We start from the raw sequence: 15,536 nt of genomic DNA on the forward strand, positions 1-15,536 counted from the left end.
GCCGTGGTGAGCACCTCTGCCTGCCTCTGATTTTCAACAAGCAAAACAACTTTCTGTTTCAGAATTCCTTCTGATAAAGTGCAAACATGAATTAAACGGAGATGCTTAAAAGATCCTAGTAAAATGGTTGGAGGTAGTCAGGTCAGAATCTATCTCCATGTGGACAAAAACAGCAGACTTTTTAAAGCTTGGCACCCTTTTGATAATTCACTTGGTTATATTTAAGATCATTAGTAATGATGTTTTAGGGAATTTGATGCTGACAGAAACAACACTCAAAGTTCTCTCTCCTTATAGATGTGAATGATTATAACTCACCTCTATTCTGGAATTACCAGAGTAAATGTCATCAACATTTCCAGTGGTATTTTACAATAGGGGCATTTTGAGGTTTTGTGTTACTTTGGTTTTTTCCACTGGGAATTTTTTTTTTTCCTAACTTAGAAACAGGCCTGTATCTGAAGCTGGCCATGCATGTGTGCTCAGTTGTGTCCAACTCCTATGGGCTGTAGCCTGCCAGTCTCCTCTATGCATAGGATTTTCCAGGCAAGAAATACTGGAATGAGTTACTCGTTCCCTCCTCCAGGGGGTCTTCCAGACCTAGGGATAGAACCCACATCTCTTGTGTCTCCTGCGTTGGTAGGCAGGTTCTTTAGAAAGAGGCCTGTATCCAAAAGGGTCTAGAAATACAAGCGAATCTGGTTGAATAACTTAGTCTGGAGCATTTTGGTTTGGTATTTAAGGTTTGGTCTCTTTCACAAACACTGTTAATCAGACCATTCTTCCTTCCATCTTCATGATGCCCAAAGTGTCTGAGTCACCAGTGAGCACTTGCAGACAAGAACATCTGCTCTCTTGCCCACTCCCTCTGGTATTAGCACCTATAGAAGTGTTCCAGAACTTGCGGGCTGTGACAGCAGTCACAGTTCTGTCTCCGCAGAGTCAGATGCTGTTCGGAAGCGGGGAAATTCCTCTGCTCTTCATAATGATCTCAGAACTTCTGTGTTTGTATTTTAGTCAGTGTCAAAGGAATGACCCAGGACTTTGTGTTCACGTTACAGATGGATGCAGAGGCTGAAGATAAAACGCTTCGTACCCGTGCAAAAGGAACCAAGGGTGAGTTAACATGCAGATTCTGTGACCCCGTGCCCAGCACACCGTGAAATGTGGACGTCCCATGCTTGGTCCCCGATGTGTAGTCAGGAGGATCACAACTTCCTCAGAGTTCCTGTTTTTAAATCAAGCCAGGACGCTGTATCATGGCCCTAAGAGGCTAAAGAATATGAACCAGGAGTTAAAGGACCCAGAAAAGGCCAAATAATGTAGGATGCTAATGTTTATGAAATACAACCATGAGTAGATTTAAACATCCTGCAAAACAGTATAAGGGTCAGTGAGGGAAGAAGGCTTCATGGAGACCTCAAATTATCAATGTGACCTTTAACACCCAAGGGAGAAGTCCAAACCGTTCATTTATTGCCAAAGTGGGTTTTGATTTTTATGTTATCTGGTTTAGTGGCTCCCAATCTAAACTTCACGCAAGTAAAATGATGATATTTGGTTTTGGACTGTCCCCGCCGGGGATTTTCGGCAGCTCTGCAAAGTCATGTCTGAAAGGTTTAACTTGCCGGTTACCCTCTCTTTTTGTAACCAACAGATGGTAATGTAATATTGAAATATAAACAGGCCCTTGATGATCGAAACATCTGGAAAACAGGATTGACTGGCAATAATACCCCTTAAGGAAAATAACTTTTATTATAATTAGCTATATTTGTGTGACCCTCCATTCTAAACGGAAGATTCGGCCTGGCCTCTGGAGGGAGCCGGGTGGCTGTTCCCAGCCTGACCCTTCTCAGGTCGGCCTCCTGGTGGAGGAAGGGTTGGGTTGGGGAGTGATCACGCAGTCGTCTGGAAGCATTTTGAGATTTACAGTTGAAAGCATCTAATCAAATTCAATGCTTTTGTTAGCAGTGTTTGTGTTGTGTAGTCAAGGTACGTAATCCCCAGTTCAGTGAAGTATGGAATCACGCATTTTTTAAAATTCCAGGTTAATTTTTTTTTTCAGTTAAAATAGAACCCTGATTATCATTAGGCTTGATAACCAAAATGCAGAATCATGCATTTGCATTTGGTCCAAGATATGGAAATTTTCTCTTCCCAAACTGAAGTTGTACATTATTCTTTAACCAGGTTTAGTTAAAGTTACTTTAAAAGTAATTACATCATATGTCCTATTATTTGGAACAGTTTCCCTCCTGGCTCAGTGGTAAAGAACCTGCCTGCAAGGCAGGACATACAGGTTTGATCCCTGGGTCGGGAAGATCTCCTGTAGAGGGAAATGGCAAGCCACTCCAGTATTCTTGCCTGGGAAATCCCATGGACAGAGGAGCCTGGTGGGCTACAGTCCCTAATATTTGGAATACAATTTTGGAAACATCAAAGTTTTAGGCAGCAAAATTCTCCATGGAATAAGAGTTTAGTGATAATATCCTAGCACTATTTAGGATAGGCTCACGTCTGCCATAAATATTAGTATTCTAGAAACTATTTGGATCTTTTGAATCTCTTATTCTGACTTTTGAAAGCACACAACTCTCTCATACTTCAAATGCATTTTAATTTGCCATTCTTTTTGGACTTTGAATCCTTTTGGCACATACATAAGCACTCTTAAACAGAGCCAAAATGTTGTTGGAGAAATGAAACAACTGTTTCTCATGTAGCATGAGTCATCTTTAAAACCACCTGTTGTCTCTGTCAATATGCTGCTTATTCTGTGGTAGGCAGGTATTTATAAACATGAACTTCTTTAGTTCCCATCATTTCTTTTTTTCTCTAACTGCTTTCTTTTACAAATGTATTTATTTTTTAATTGAAGGATAATTGTTTTGCATAATTTTGTTGTTTTCTGTCAAACATCAACATGAACCAGCCACAGGTGGACATATGTCCCCTCCTCTTTCAACCCCTCCCATCTTCCTCCCCATCCCACCCGTCTAGGTTGATACAGAGCCCCTGTTTGAGTTCCCTGAGCCGTACAATATTCCCATTGGCTGTCTATTATACATTTGGTAATGTAAGTTTCCATGTTACTCTCTCCATACATCTCACCCTCTCCTCCCCCCTCCCTCTGTCCATAAGTCTTCACAAAAATCAAAGCTTTTCTTTCTATAAGTGTCTTATTTTTAATTGGAGGTTGAAATTAACGTGACTCAAACTTCTCTTCTTTCTCCAGGAATAAAATTTATGGAACAGAATCTTAGGACATTTATTAATAAAATATTGTCCATTCTATTTAAATGCTTGTAGAATATAAATAAAATGCAAAAAGATTCTTTTGAAAATTTTCCTAGAGACAATAAAATTGATTTAAAAAGTAGTGCAGGGACTTCCCTCACAGTCCAATGGTTAAGACTTCACCTTCCAATGCAGAGGTGTGGGTTCAATCCCTGGTTGGGGAGCTAAGATCTCACATACCTTGCAGCCAAAAAACCAAAACATAAAGCAGAAGCAATAGTGTAACAATTTCAATAGACTTAAAGAATTGGTCCACATTAAAAAAAAAAAAAACCTTAAAATAAATAAAATAAAAAATAGTTTGTCCTCTGTGCTCCTGTACTTTTTCAGTGAGGTTCTAGAGACAGGTGTTTGAAAGTTGATCCATGACTGCGAAGTCCCAGGGTCACTGGAGGCCTAATCCAGAACTATATGCCTGGGCCGTGATCACCTGTCTTCTTGTATCCAAAGAACCAGAACTGGAAAGATGAATCAGCCCCGAGGGAAACTGTTGGATCTGCACTAACCAGGGCTTCCCAAGTGGTGCTAGAACACATCTACCAATGCAGGAGATGTAGGAGACTTGGGTTTGATCCCTGGGTCGGAGGAGGGTCTGGTAACCCACTCCAATATTCTTGTCTAGAGAACCCATGGAGAGATGAACCTGTTGGATTATAGTCCATGGGGCTGAAAAGAGTCAGACAGTACTAAAGTGACTTAGCACGCATGTACTGCACTAACCATGCACTGGTTGTCATCCCGAGGAGATGAAAGGTTTCTCTCATACAGTTTTCGAAATCATACACTGATTTTCCTTTTCTGTCTTTCTTTTTGTCAGTAGCACCAATGGATTCTCTAATCCAGGAGCTCAGGTAAGAGTTGCCCTACTTTACTTTTTCTAAGATTTAATTATTAGAATGTTTTGTACTTTTTAAGCCACAGATCCTCATTTTACTGTGAGCACTAAGCCAATGGGCCTCTTTCCTGTACCTTTGTCTCTACCCCAAAGAGACAAAGGAGGGGAGAAACATCTAAAACAACCCAAGATTATGTTTTGATAGCAAGACACCATTCTTCTGTAACGTGAGTGGTTTCCCACATTCCCCTCATGGGGTGCGCTGCCTCTGTGTACACACCCTGCTTGTGGTTTGTTTGTTTTTTTTCATTTATTTTTGTTAGTTGGAGGCTAATTACTTCACAACATTGCAGTGGGTTTTGTCATACGTTGACATGAATCAGCCATGGGTTGTGGTTTGTTTTCGTGCTGATGGAAACAGAGAACTGAGGTCATCTGAGACCCTGACTGAGGAATAAGCCCAGTCCAGAGTGCCCCATGTTTCTCCTTAATAATCAGATAATTCTTTTTTAGATTCCACGTGTAAGTGGTATCACATGATATGTCTTTCTTTGTCAGGCTTGTTTTACTTAGTTTGATAATCCCTGGGTCCACCAACGTTGCTACAAGGGATATTCCTTCATTCCTTTTAAAGACTGAGGAATGTTCCGTTGTACACTTGTACCACATCTTCTTTACCCATTCATCTGCTGATGATCGCTTATGTTGCTTCCATTGTCTTGGCTAATACAAATGAACTTACTTACAAAACAAAAGTAGACTCACAAGACATAGAAAACGAAGTTATCCTTACCAAAAGGAAGAGGAGGATAAATTATGAGTTTGGGATTAACACAGACACACTACTATATATAAAATCAATAAACAAGATCCTACTGTATAGCACAGGAAGCTATACTCAATATTTTGTAATAACCTCTAATGGAAAAGAATATGAAAAAGAAATTATATATAATATATATGTAGCTGAATCACTGTGCTGTGTACCAAAAACTAACACAGCCTTGTGAAGCAACATACTTCAATTTAAAAAATTTAAAAAAAATTATCAGATAATCATGTGAATTTTTGACTGTAGGTATTTGAAGGTAACGTGACATGGAATTTAAGGTGGATCTAAGCACTTCAGACTTAGAGACTGTGATATGGGCCTCAGGCAATGCTCTGGAAATTCCAGTTGACTAGTTTTTGCAGAATAAACTCCAATACATAGGTTTTCTTTCATAGAGTCTTTGCAAGGTCTAGCTTTGTTTTGTTTTGAAGTGCATATTTAAAAAGAAACATAGGCTGCTGATACGTTTTCTGTCCTATTTCTGTGATATTTTTAAACAAAATTTGTCAAGCAAGAGGAACCCCTTGTCTCTTCTCTAGGTGTGCAAACCCAGGAAGTCCCAAGCTCAGGGTCTAATCTGTCTTTCTGAAAACAGCGATAGTATACCTGTTCCTTGGGGGAAGTGTGTGAAAACGAGTACGGGCAACAGTGTCTGGACCTGTAATGGCGTGTGAATGTGTAACAGTGTCTGGTACACCTGGAAATTTACAGTGTATGCATTGACAGTTTAAATAGTCAATTTTCCAGGCAGTTGTGCTCTGTGACTTCCTAAAGGAGCCCCTTCAGTCCATTCATCAATTGAGTGGGATGGGATCTGTCAGAATTGGGTACAAGCCTTCAGGCTGGTGCTTTTCTCTGTGTAAATGTGTTTGCAGGAAAGCCATGGCCCTTTCTACATGGATGTTGTCATTGAGAATTTTACATTTTAAACTGCCTTTATAAGAGTAGAGCCCAGAATACACCCACACATAGGGACAGGACTAAATGACTGAAGTATCTGGCTCCCTTAAATTCTTGCTTTGCATCTTTTCTTGTTGACAATTCCTTTTTGTTTGGAGATGATGGCTCTGAGGAGTAGAGGAGAGAAGTTGACAGTGCTCAAGGATTCAGGGGTCTGAGATACGTACCCTCCCGGGGGGTGCTCCTTAGAAGTCTCACAGTTGAAGAACTAAGTGCGTTTTCCAGTAGGGTTCTTTGTAGGGAGTCGAACTACTCAGAGGCAGGGAAGGCCTTTTGAGTAATGTGTCTTGAAGAATAATGTGAAAAGCAAAGGAAAATTTTGAAGAAATGAATATATTCTGTGTTTGACCTAAAATTCATAGGGGAAAAAAAAAACTTTAGCAGAGAGAAACAACTTTGTGAGAGAAGCAGCATTGTTTAAATAACCTCATTGGAAAAGACCCCGATGCTGGGAAACACTGAAGGCAGGAGAAGGGGACAGCAGAGGACGACATGGTTGGATGGCATCACTGACTCGATGGATATGAGTTTGAGCAAGCTCTGGGAGTTGGTGATAGACAGGCAAGCCTGGTATGCTGCAGTCCATGGGGTCGCAAAGAGTCAGACACGACTGAGTGACTGAATTGAACTTAACTAATGGAGAAATAGAGATTACTATTTAAGCGATATTTAAATATGTTAATATTTACTAACATCAATAATTACAGTCAAACTAATATTTATTGAGAGTCAGAGAGTCCTGAGTGTCCTGGAGCAGTTTGTCTCATCAGTTCTTCAAGAACCTTACAAGGTAGAAACTATTATTTTTCCAATTTTCTGATAAAGAAAGTGAACATAAATAGTTTACATAAATAGCCTAAGATTAAACAACTAGTAAGGAATTCAGACTTCGGACTCAGGCCAGCTCCTCACCCTGGCTGCATGCTCTCTCCTGTGCAGTTAATGCTGATTGTCCAGGATGTGAATCAAGAACAAAGTCTGCCATCCATGTCCTCAGAATCTGGATTGTTACAATTTTGTAGTTTAACCCTTAGAGTTTATTTTTCAAAGCCTGTTGGTGTTCCGGTTGCTCAGTTGTGTCCAACTCTTTGTAATCCTATGGACTGTAGCTTGCCAGGCTCCTCTGTCCACGGGATTCTCCAGGCAAGAATACTGGAGTGGGTTGTCATTCCCTTCTCCAGGGGATCTTCCTGACCCAGGGATCGAACTTGCATTTCAAAGCCTAGTTTTCTGAAATTCAAAAAAGAATACACTTGAATTAAAGATAACATTTCCCAGTCTCCTAATTCTCTAAAAAAATGTTTGTCAGATATTCAATTTTACCTAACTTGTCATTAAATTAATTAATCAATTCAGAAAGCTTGTGGTAATTGCTGGAAAATTCATAAGCAAAATGAATTCACCTATTTTTTTCTTTACTGAGAATGAGTTTATAAAAATTACTGATTATTGTTAATTTGATAATTACTTATTTTCAACAGCCTGATCATGCTCAGGCTAAATAGGTCTCAAGCTGTTTCTTAAATGGCTCAGGTTAATCCAGGTATGAACCCTAATTGCCGTTCTATACAGACCTTGAAAAAAAGTCCGATTCGTATGGAAAATTATAGTTTTGGTCTCTTTTTAATTTTGTCCAACTTTATCCATTTGTTACAGCTGTTCCTCTGACTGATTCTGCAGCTTTGTTCTGGTCCAGAACCCAGAATTTGTTGCCCCTGAATTCTGAGTATCTAAGGAAATGTGGCTGATTTTCCCCAGTGTAAAACTTGTGGCTCTTTTTCAGAGAACCTTGGCAACTTTATTTAGTTCTTTCTTTTAGAATGCATTGGACATGTTATTGCTTCTACAGCTACTACTTACAAAAACACTAATACAAATGAAGCTGATTTAAATATATTGCATATTGTTCCTGACACTAATAAAAATTGATACTGACATTCTCATCTTCTTATGATCCTCTATGTCAGCTACTATCCTCACCATTAAAAAAGCAATTTATAACCCCAGACCCACCTTTAATCATGTGTCTTATTAGCATTTCCAGCTTTTCCTCCAGCAGAATTCAGGTTACATGTGGTGCTGAGGGGGCTCTCACACGTCCGCTAAATCATGACTGTTGGATTTTCTGTGCTCTTTTCTTTTATTACTATTATCCTTAATCTGACCCTCCTGCAATTGGATCTGCTAATATTGGTAATTGTGTCCTGCGTCGGCAAAGTGTTTTACACCAGTCCAACCCCTCTCCTCTCATTAGGAAAATATATTCCAGCCTCTGAAATGGCTTTTCTATGTGACTCCTTAGAGGCACAAGTGAATTCAAGGCTCTTAATTATATTAGAGGTAAATCCCACTGTCCTTTCATGGTCTTATTGCTGCCTCCCAGTTAGCTGAAGTTTTGTAATAAAATTTTAATTCAGTTGTCTCCTTTTACTTTGTTCAGTCACTAAATCATGTCTGACTCTTTGTGACCCCATGGTCTGCAGCAAGCCAGGCATCCCTGTCCTTCACAATCTCCTGGAGTTTGCTCAAATACATGTCCATTGAGTGATGCTATCCAACCATCTCATCCTCTGCCACCTCCTTCTCCTTTTGTCTTCAATCTTTCCCAGCATCAGGGTCTTTTCTAATGAGTTGGCTCTTAACATCAGGTGGCCAAAGTATTGGAGCTTCACCTTCAGCACCATTCCTTCCAATGAATATTCAGTGTTGATTTCAAGTGACATTGTCTAGGTTTAACTGACAATCTGGGTTGGGGGAAGTGAGTGCTTTATTCCCACGAGGTCTTTGACTGAGAGAGACTGGACCCGAGTCAGACTGTGGGCCTGTCTGTGGTCCAGAGTGTACTCCATGTCTCACCGGACTCACTGTAGTCACTGTATTGCCCCGTTACTACAGAACCTAGCATTCCTTTGTTCCCCCAATAGTCTTTACTTTTTAGAGCAGTTTTATATTCACAGCAAAACTGAGCAGAAGGTGGAGAATGCCACATAGACCCCCACAACCTCCCCCACCGTCAGCACCCCCACCAGGTGATATCTTTGTTACAAGTGATGAACCTGCACTGGCATGTTGAGATCCCATCTTAGCATCCACATTTGGGGGAATATTTACTTACACCTCATCAATAGATGAATAAATCAAGGTGGACTGTATCAGACCTACAAACCAAGCCTAGCACGTTTTCTTGATTCACAGCACTGCTGATTAGAGACCACTGTCCTTCCGGATTTTTGTATTCCATGAATGAGTTATGTGATTTTTAAGTCTGTGTTAAAATACCTGGAGTTCCTACAAATCTCTGTTCATTCTAGTTGTTTTCCTTTCAAAACACTGTCTCCCAGGTGATGAACTGTCGTGGGCCTTGTCCTTCCGAGGCGGATTTTACAGATCCTGAGGTGTGTGTTGTTTTTGCCATTGGTCTGAGGCCAAGGACGGGCATTTAGAACAGGGCCAACACAGCACGCGGAGCTGAGAGACTGAAGAGCTGTGCTTTCCAGTTTGCAGCTATAACATGGCGATTGCATGGGGCGGGTGCTCCCCAGCTTGGTTGTGTATGTTCTATTTTTTAGCATAAAGCCTGCATTTAGGGAAAAACACCATGGGGATTATACATAAATATTCCGAGTAAAGTTTCTCAGAAAAAATAAGAACAAGCTTTCTTTTCTCTACCTTTTCTTTCCATGTTCCAATGTTATCATAAGGATATGGGTGGTACAGGTCAGCCAACGGTTCTAGGACATACGGCACGAACATCTCCAGAAACCAGACCTTTTCTAAAACCATGATGCAGGCCACCCTTGTGGGCCACACATGAAGACACACCCGCCGAGGCTTTAGGTTTGCAGAACTCAACCACAGAGATCACTGTTTATCCACTTAGCTCTTCTTTCTTTGGTGCTTGCTTGCTTCAGTCTTGTCCGACTCTACGACCCCATGGACTGTAGCCCGCCAGGCTCCTCTGTCCATGGGATACTCCAGGCAAGAATGCTGGAGTAGGCTGCCATTTCCTTCTCCAGGAGATCTCAACCCAGGGAGTGAACCTGCGTCTCTTGCCTCTCCTGCATTGGCAGGCAGTTTCTTTACCACTAGCGCCACCTGGATACACAAACCTTTTTACACAGCACAATTTGCTACTCTTGATTGAGGAAAGACTATTTCCTTCCGTGGTGTTCATTTAGCACTTCCTCTGCACCAGTGTTGCCCCAGTTAGCACATTGGTATAATAAACCAGGGGATTATATGATAACATCCCTGTGGGTGACGTTGTGGAGGGAGAGGTCCGCTCCTACTCGGGGACCAGGTGTTACCCAGAGTCTACCTGCTTGGAGCACCCCTGGGCACTTTTTAGAAGTGCAGGTTCCCAGGCTAACGCCAGACTGAGTGAACCTGCATTCTTAGGAAGTCTCTGAGGGCATGGCGACCACTCCAGTATGCTTGCCTGGGAAATCCCATGGACAGAGGAGCCTGCGGACCACAGTCTGTTGAGTTGCAAGGAGTCAGACACGACTGAGTGACTAACACTTTCACTTTTCACAAGCATCTACAATGTATTTTCAGAGGATTTGGTTATGTCTCCGACAAAATCCAGGGTCTCTTTCAGCTTCCATGGATCACGTGACTGCCTTGTCACCTGGATGTGTAGGTAACCAATGCACTGAGGTTCCTTTCAACCTGCCCAGGCATGTCACAGTTCAGATGTAGTCCCTGTCTTCTCACCCAGTTGTTTCATGGAGCATCTCTAACCCAATGTAGAGGTATTTCATTCCATCTCTAATTTCTCCTTCATCTTCTGAGAAGGAACGATTAACTTGAATCACTGGCAGGTTCTTCATCTCTGCTGTTATCTCTCAAGTAAGCTATTAATATACCCACTAGAAGTCTCCTCTCAATTACAGTGTGTGTTTGCAGACATAAGAGCTCTGACACTTTGTTGTGTTTTTCGTCCTGGAAGTGTGAACCCAGATAAACGTGTCCCACATACAGACACATCAACTCCCTACACCTAAAGCGTGTGTGTGCTTTAGTTGCAGTGTTTCCTCTCCGTGTGTGACTTCCTGAAACTCTAACACAGACTGGGACTTTGTCAGGAGAGTGTGTTGGGGAGAATCTGGGTGAACTGCCGCCCTGGATCCAGGGGACCTCGCTGTGGGTCAGACCCTCTGTGGGACCTCGGAGCCATGTTAGAATGTCACATCCCTCTGCCTTCTTGACTAAGGCTGCTCCATGCAGCGTTTTCAGTCTCAGCCTCTGGGTCCCGCTAACTGTCCCCCACCTCCAAGCAGAGCTAAACTGACCTCCGGCTTTATGCAGAAGTGTCTTCTGACTTGTCTTTGCCTTTGAAGCTCTCTGCTATCTTTTCACTTAGTTTTTTCCTTGTGTGATTATTCTCCTTGTTTATTTCATCCTCGAAACAGAAAGTGCTTTTTTTGTATCACATCCACTTCCAAATGTTCTTCTTCCAGTCTCATCCCCAGACTATTTTCTGCAGGAAATCCCAACCCTAAAACTCCTTCTTATTTCATTTTATGTTATATCATTCTCTTTCCATCTCAATTCTATTACATCTGTTCCTGGCAACATTCTCTCCTTTATCTTTTCCCCTGTGGGATTTGTAGTCACTCTTTAAGGCTAATGACTAATGTCATCTCCGCCATGAGCTGTCCCCATGACCTCCCAGACTGACTAATACTTTCTTCCATTGTGTCCCCAAAGCACTTCTTTTCCTGTCTGTTTTAAAGCACTTATTACTTTGAATTATAGCTATTTTATTATTCATTCATCCATCTGTCCACCCATCCAGAAGAAAGCAGATCCCCTGCCTTCAAGTTTAGAATTTGGTTGGTGAGACTTCAAAAAAAGAGCAAACTATTGAACAAAAGTTTAATGAATCATACATAATTCTTTTTGATATACTGTAAACTTTTTGAAAACAAGAAATCTATTTTATTTACCATTGTATCTTTAGTACATGATGTTACTTGAGGTTTTTTTTCTTATTGTCTACCAATGTTCATTTAGAGAATAAGTAAAATGCAATTAGTGGGTTTTGTAGGTGGTATAGTGGTAAAGAATCCACCTGCCATTTCAAAAGACATAGGAGACCCAAGTTCAATCTCTGGGTCAGGAAGACCTGGAGACCTGGAGAAGGGATTATTGGCAACTTACTCCAGTATTCTAGCCTGGGAAATCCCATGGACAGAGAAGCCTGGTGGGCCACAGTCCATGAGGTCACAAAGAGTCAGACACGACTGAGCAAACACATTTACCTTGATGTAATTAGTGACTCGTATGAAGGAATTTTTATTTAATATGTTGATTCTCTTTTACATAGTGCCTATAACCTCTCTGCTTTCAAATTCTTCAATTCTTTCCTTACTTCTGTCCCTTCAAAGTCAAGACTTTTTAAAAGGGTTAAGACCCCATAGTAATAAAATAATAAAAAGTGCCAAAAAAGTAATAAAAATAAATAAAATCAAGACTGTTTAGTTGGCAGGGCTTGCACCAGCCCTTTGACTACAAACCAGGCCACTCTCACTATAATAATCATTTCTCTTTTATTTTCTACCATCAATACATGTTTTCCCCTACAGTCTATTTCATCCAACATAAAAACAAGGTGCGCTTAATTCTGTTACTTTCTCCCTTAGTTTTCTTTGGTCATTTTCAGTCAGGAAAAGAAATCACAGCCAGAATATAAGTGCCTACTGCCTGCTTCTGAGATGCTTTTGTAAGAAATCAGCCAGTGAGTCTGTGGACAGGAGGCCTGAGGTCACAGGGCAGCAGGTGGAACTGGATGCTTGGAGGAAGGCGAGGACTGGGGCATCTGACCCATGAAGGTGCTCACGTGGTCCCCAGCTGAGGTCGGGTGCATGCTTCCACTCTATGGCATGCTGCTCATGGGGCAGGATGTTCTCCAGGCCAGGACAGCCACACTTGTAGGGAAATGATCTCCTATGCCACGGGTGACCATGGAGTCTGCTCTGCTCTTCCTGGTACCCCCTGAAAGCTGAGAGAGTTCAGACCCCTCAGCCCTCTGAAGGCCTGTGTCCTTGGAGGTAGAGGCAGACACAGAGTCCACCATCTCTCCTGGGTCAAGGGCTCCAAGTTGCTTGCAGGAAGGAAGGACTGGCAGGCCCACTCACCTTCCTGACCGCCCCTGCCTCTCTGATTCTGTCTCAGCTCTCATCTCTGGTTCTCCCTCAGCTCCCCACTCTCTAAACACTGGACCCCCACCCCGGATGTGTCCCTGACCCTCTTTGCTGGTGACTTCTTGGTGAACTCTTCCAGGCTTTCAATCCACTTGCATGTCAGATCTGCTCTTCCCTGAACTTTAGACTCACTTTGATGGGAAGTGACTTGTGGACTTGCAGGCTCAATCTTTAGTTGAGAGCTTCTAAATCAGGGACAGCCTCTTAAAGCAAGTTATTTCTGATGCAGTGGAATACTTGGCTGCCAAAGCACTGCACAGATTTGTGTGTGTGCATATGTATACTTCCACATACACATATATAGTGAGATGACACATACATTTACACACACCCAATTTTAATAATACATCGGAGGAGATGATCCCTGCTAATTCAGCACTCACTTGACTATTTAATGCTTGATCCTCCTTTTAAATATTTCTCCTGCATGGCAGCAAGTTCTGTGAAATGATTCATGATATGTTTTGGTGAAGTGGAGAAGGATAAATGGAAGCCATCCAAATGTCAGACAACTCTTGTTCATACCGATGGCCTTGTGTGTATCTGTAAGTTTCCAGGTTTTTTTTAGTTCGGGGAACTAAGAAAGGAAACTAGATTTATGGACCAAATATCTGCATTCAGGTAAATGTCAAGAAATAAAATCGGCATTTATGACGGTAGTCATAAAAGAGCCACATGCTCTAAAAGTGTCTTTTGTGACAGCCGTGTTAAAAGCCAGACGTTACCGTGTTAGTTGATGGAGTTGTGCTGTTGAGTTTGTGTGGGTGCCTGGTCCGTTTTGTTTCCGTCAGTGGGTGAGCGTCTCCCTCATGTTGGTTGCTCTTGGCGTTTATTTCTGCTGGTCTTTGACGTTGTGCCCTCGGCACACCCACGCACAAATGCACACACGCACACAGGTACCCATGCACACACACAAGGGCACATACACAGTGCACACACATGCACACATGGGTACACACAGCTTCCTCCCAGCCTCCCTTCCCTGACGTTTCCACCTCACATTTTCTCCCTCTCTCTCCTTTTCCTTCTCCTCATGTTACCTTTTCTTCTTCTGCAAGTGTCTGCTTTCAATGTTCTACTAGACCCATCCCTCTTGAAACGGAGAAAACCATTCTTTTGAACACTGAGAAATATCTATAGTAGAAACCACACCAGGAATGACCAGGAAAAGAAAGCAGCAAATAATGAAAAAGGTCAACTTTGATAAAATCCATTCTAGATGACAAAAGTGATGTGACTCTCCTTCTTACTACAGAATAATCAAATATAAAGACTACCTGGCAGAAGTACATGTATATAAATGTCATCTGAAGAAGTGAATTCATTATATTTTAAAGAGCATGAAGCCACTATGTTAGTTGCTAATATGCCAAATATGGTTATGATTATCTTTTGAATGTAAAAACATCTCATTCGTTTTTAATACTTTTATTTTTTAATTAATTAACTAATTTGACTGTAGCAGGTCTTAGTTGTGGCACACGGGATCTTTGCTCTTCATTGCAGCATGGGGGATTTTTAGTTCCAGCCTGTAAAGTCTTAGTTTTGATATGTGGGATCTACTTCCCCAACCAGGGATCAAACCTGGGCCCCTGCATTGGGAGAGTGGAGTCTTAGCCACTCAACCACCTGGGAAGCACCCAAAACATTTCATTCTTACATCAAATTTTTAAACGAATTAAGCCTTACTGTCTGTCCTTCTCAATATTCAGAGCCATTCAGAGCCCGCTCCTTAGAAAGAGTTCATGTCTGCACATCTTGGGAAAAAGAAAAAGTCAGTTAATGTTCACAGGAGAGAACAGAGGGTGCCTGTGTTCCAGTCATTCAGAACTAAAATAGGTGGTACTTTATGCTTCCTGATCTTCATTTAAAGCCACCAAATGTAGGGCTTACTTGTGTGGTCCTGATGTGTTTCCCAGAGTGACTGCCCCACGATCGATCACAAAGAGGCTGCAAACCCATCCTTAGTTCGTGATTTTACTTTTTGAATAAAGTAGGATTTACTGACTCACCTGCTCCTGTTAACCCCACCCCCAACCATCTCTCTTTTGGCTTTCCTTGGTGGAGAGGGCAACTAGGAGCAAAAGCCCATGTGGATCAGCGACCTGTTGCTCCAAGGAGAATGGGCAACCACATTGTCTGAACAGTCATTGGGTAGGTTTTGATGCCTCTCCCAGGGAAAGGCAATTCTTGTTTGCATGAAGTCATCTTCATACACTTACATCTGGATGGACTTCAGCTGCAGGCCACATTTATGATACCAAGACCCAGGCCTTATAGATGCACTGGTGCTGGTGCGTCCATGCTCAAGTTGTGTCCGACTGTTTGCAACCCCAAGGACTGTAGCCCTCCAGGCTCCTCTGTCCATGGAATTTTCCATGGAGTGAAAATACTGGAGTGG

At 41.9% G+C, this 15,536-nt stretch overlaps 1 protein-coding gene across 1 annotated transcript in view; it reads left to right on the top strand.

The window, feature by feature from the left end:
- Nucleotides 1–1,069: 1,069 nt before the first annotated feature.
- The window catches only part of LOC136144905 (suppression of tumorigenicity 18 protein), an 81,533-nt gene continuing 67,066 nt past the window's right edge, over nt 1,070–15,536 (top strand). The window contains exons 1-2 of the mRNA XM_065902884.1: nt 1,070–1,116; nt 4,118–4,151. Of these exons, the coding sequence (XP_065758956.1) occupies nt 4,126–4,151 (26 nt within the window). The 5' untranslated portion in view covers nt 1,070–1,116; nt 4,118–4,125. The remainder of the gene's footprint in view (nt 1,117–4,117; nt 4,152–15,536) is intronic.

This window comes from Muntiacus reevesi, chromosome 12, assembly GCF_963930625.1.
Source record: "Muntiacus reevesi chromosome 12, mMunRee1.1, whole genome shotgun sequence".
Classification (NCBI taxonomy): Eukaryota; Metazoa; Chordata; class Mammalia; order Artiodactyla; family Cervidae; genus Muntiacus; species Muntiacus reevesi.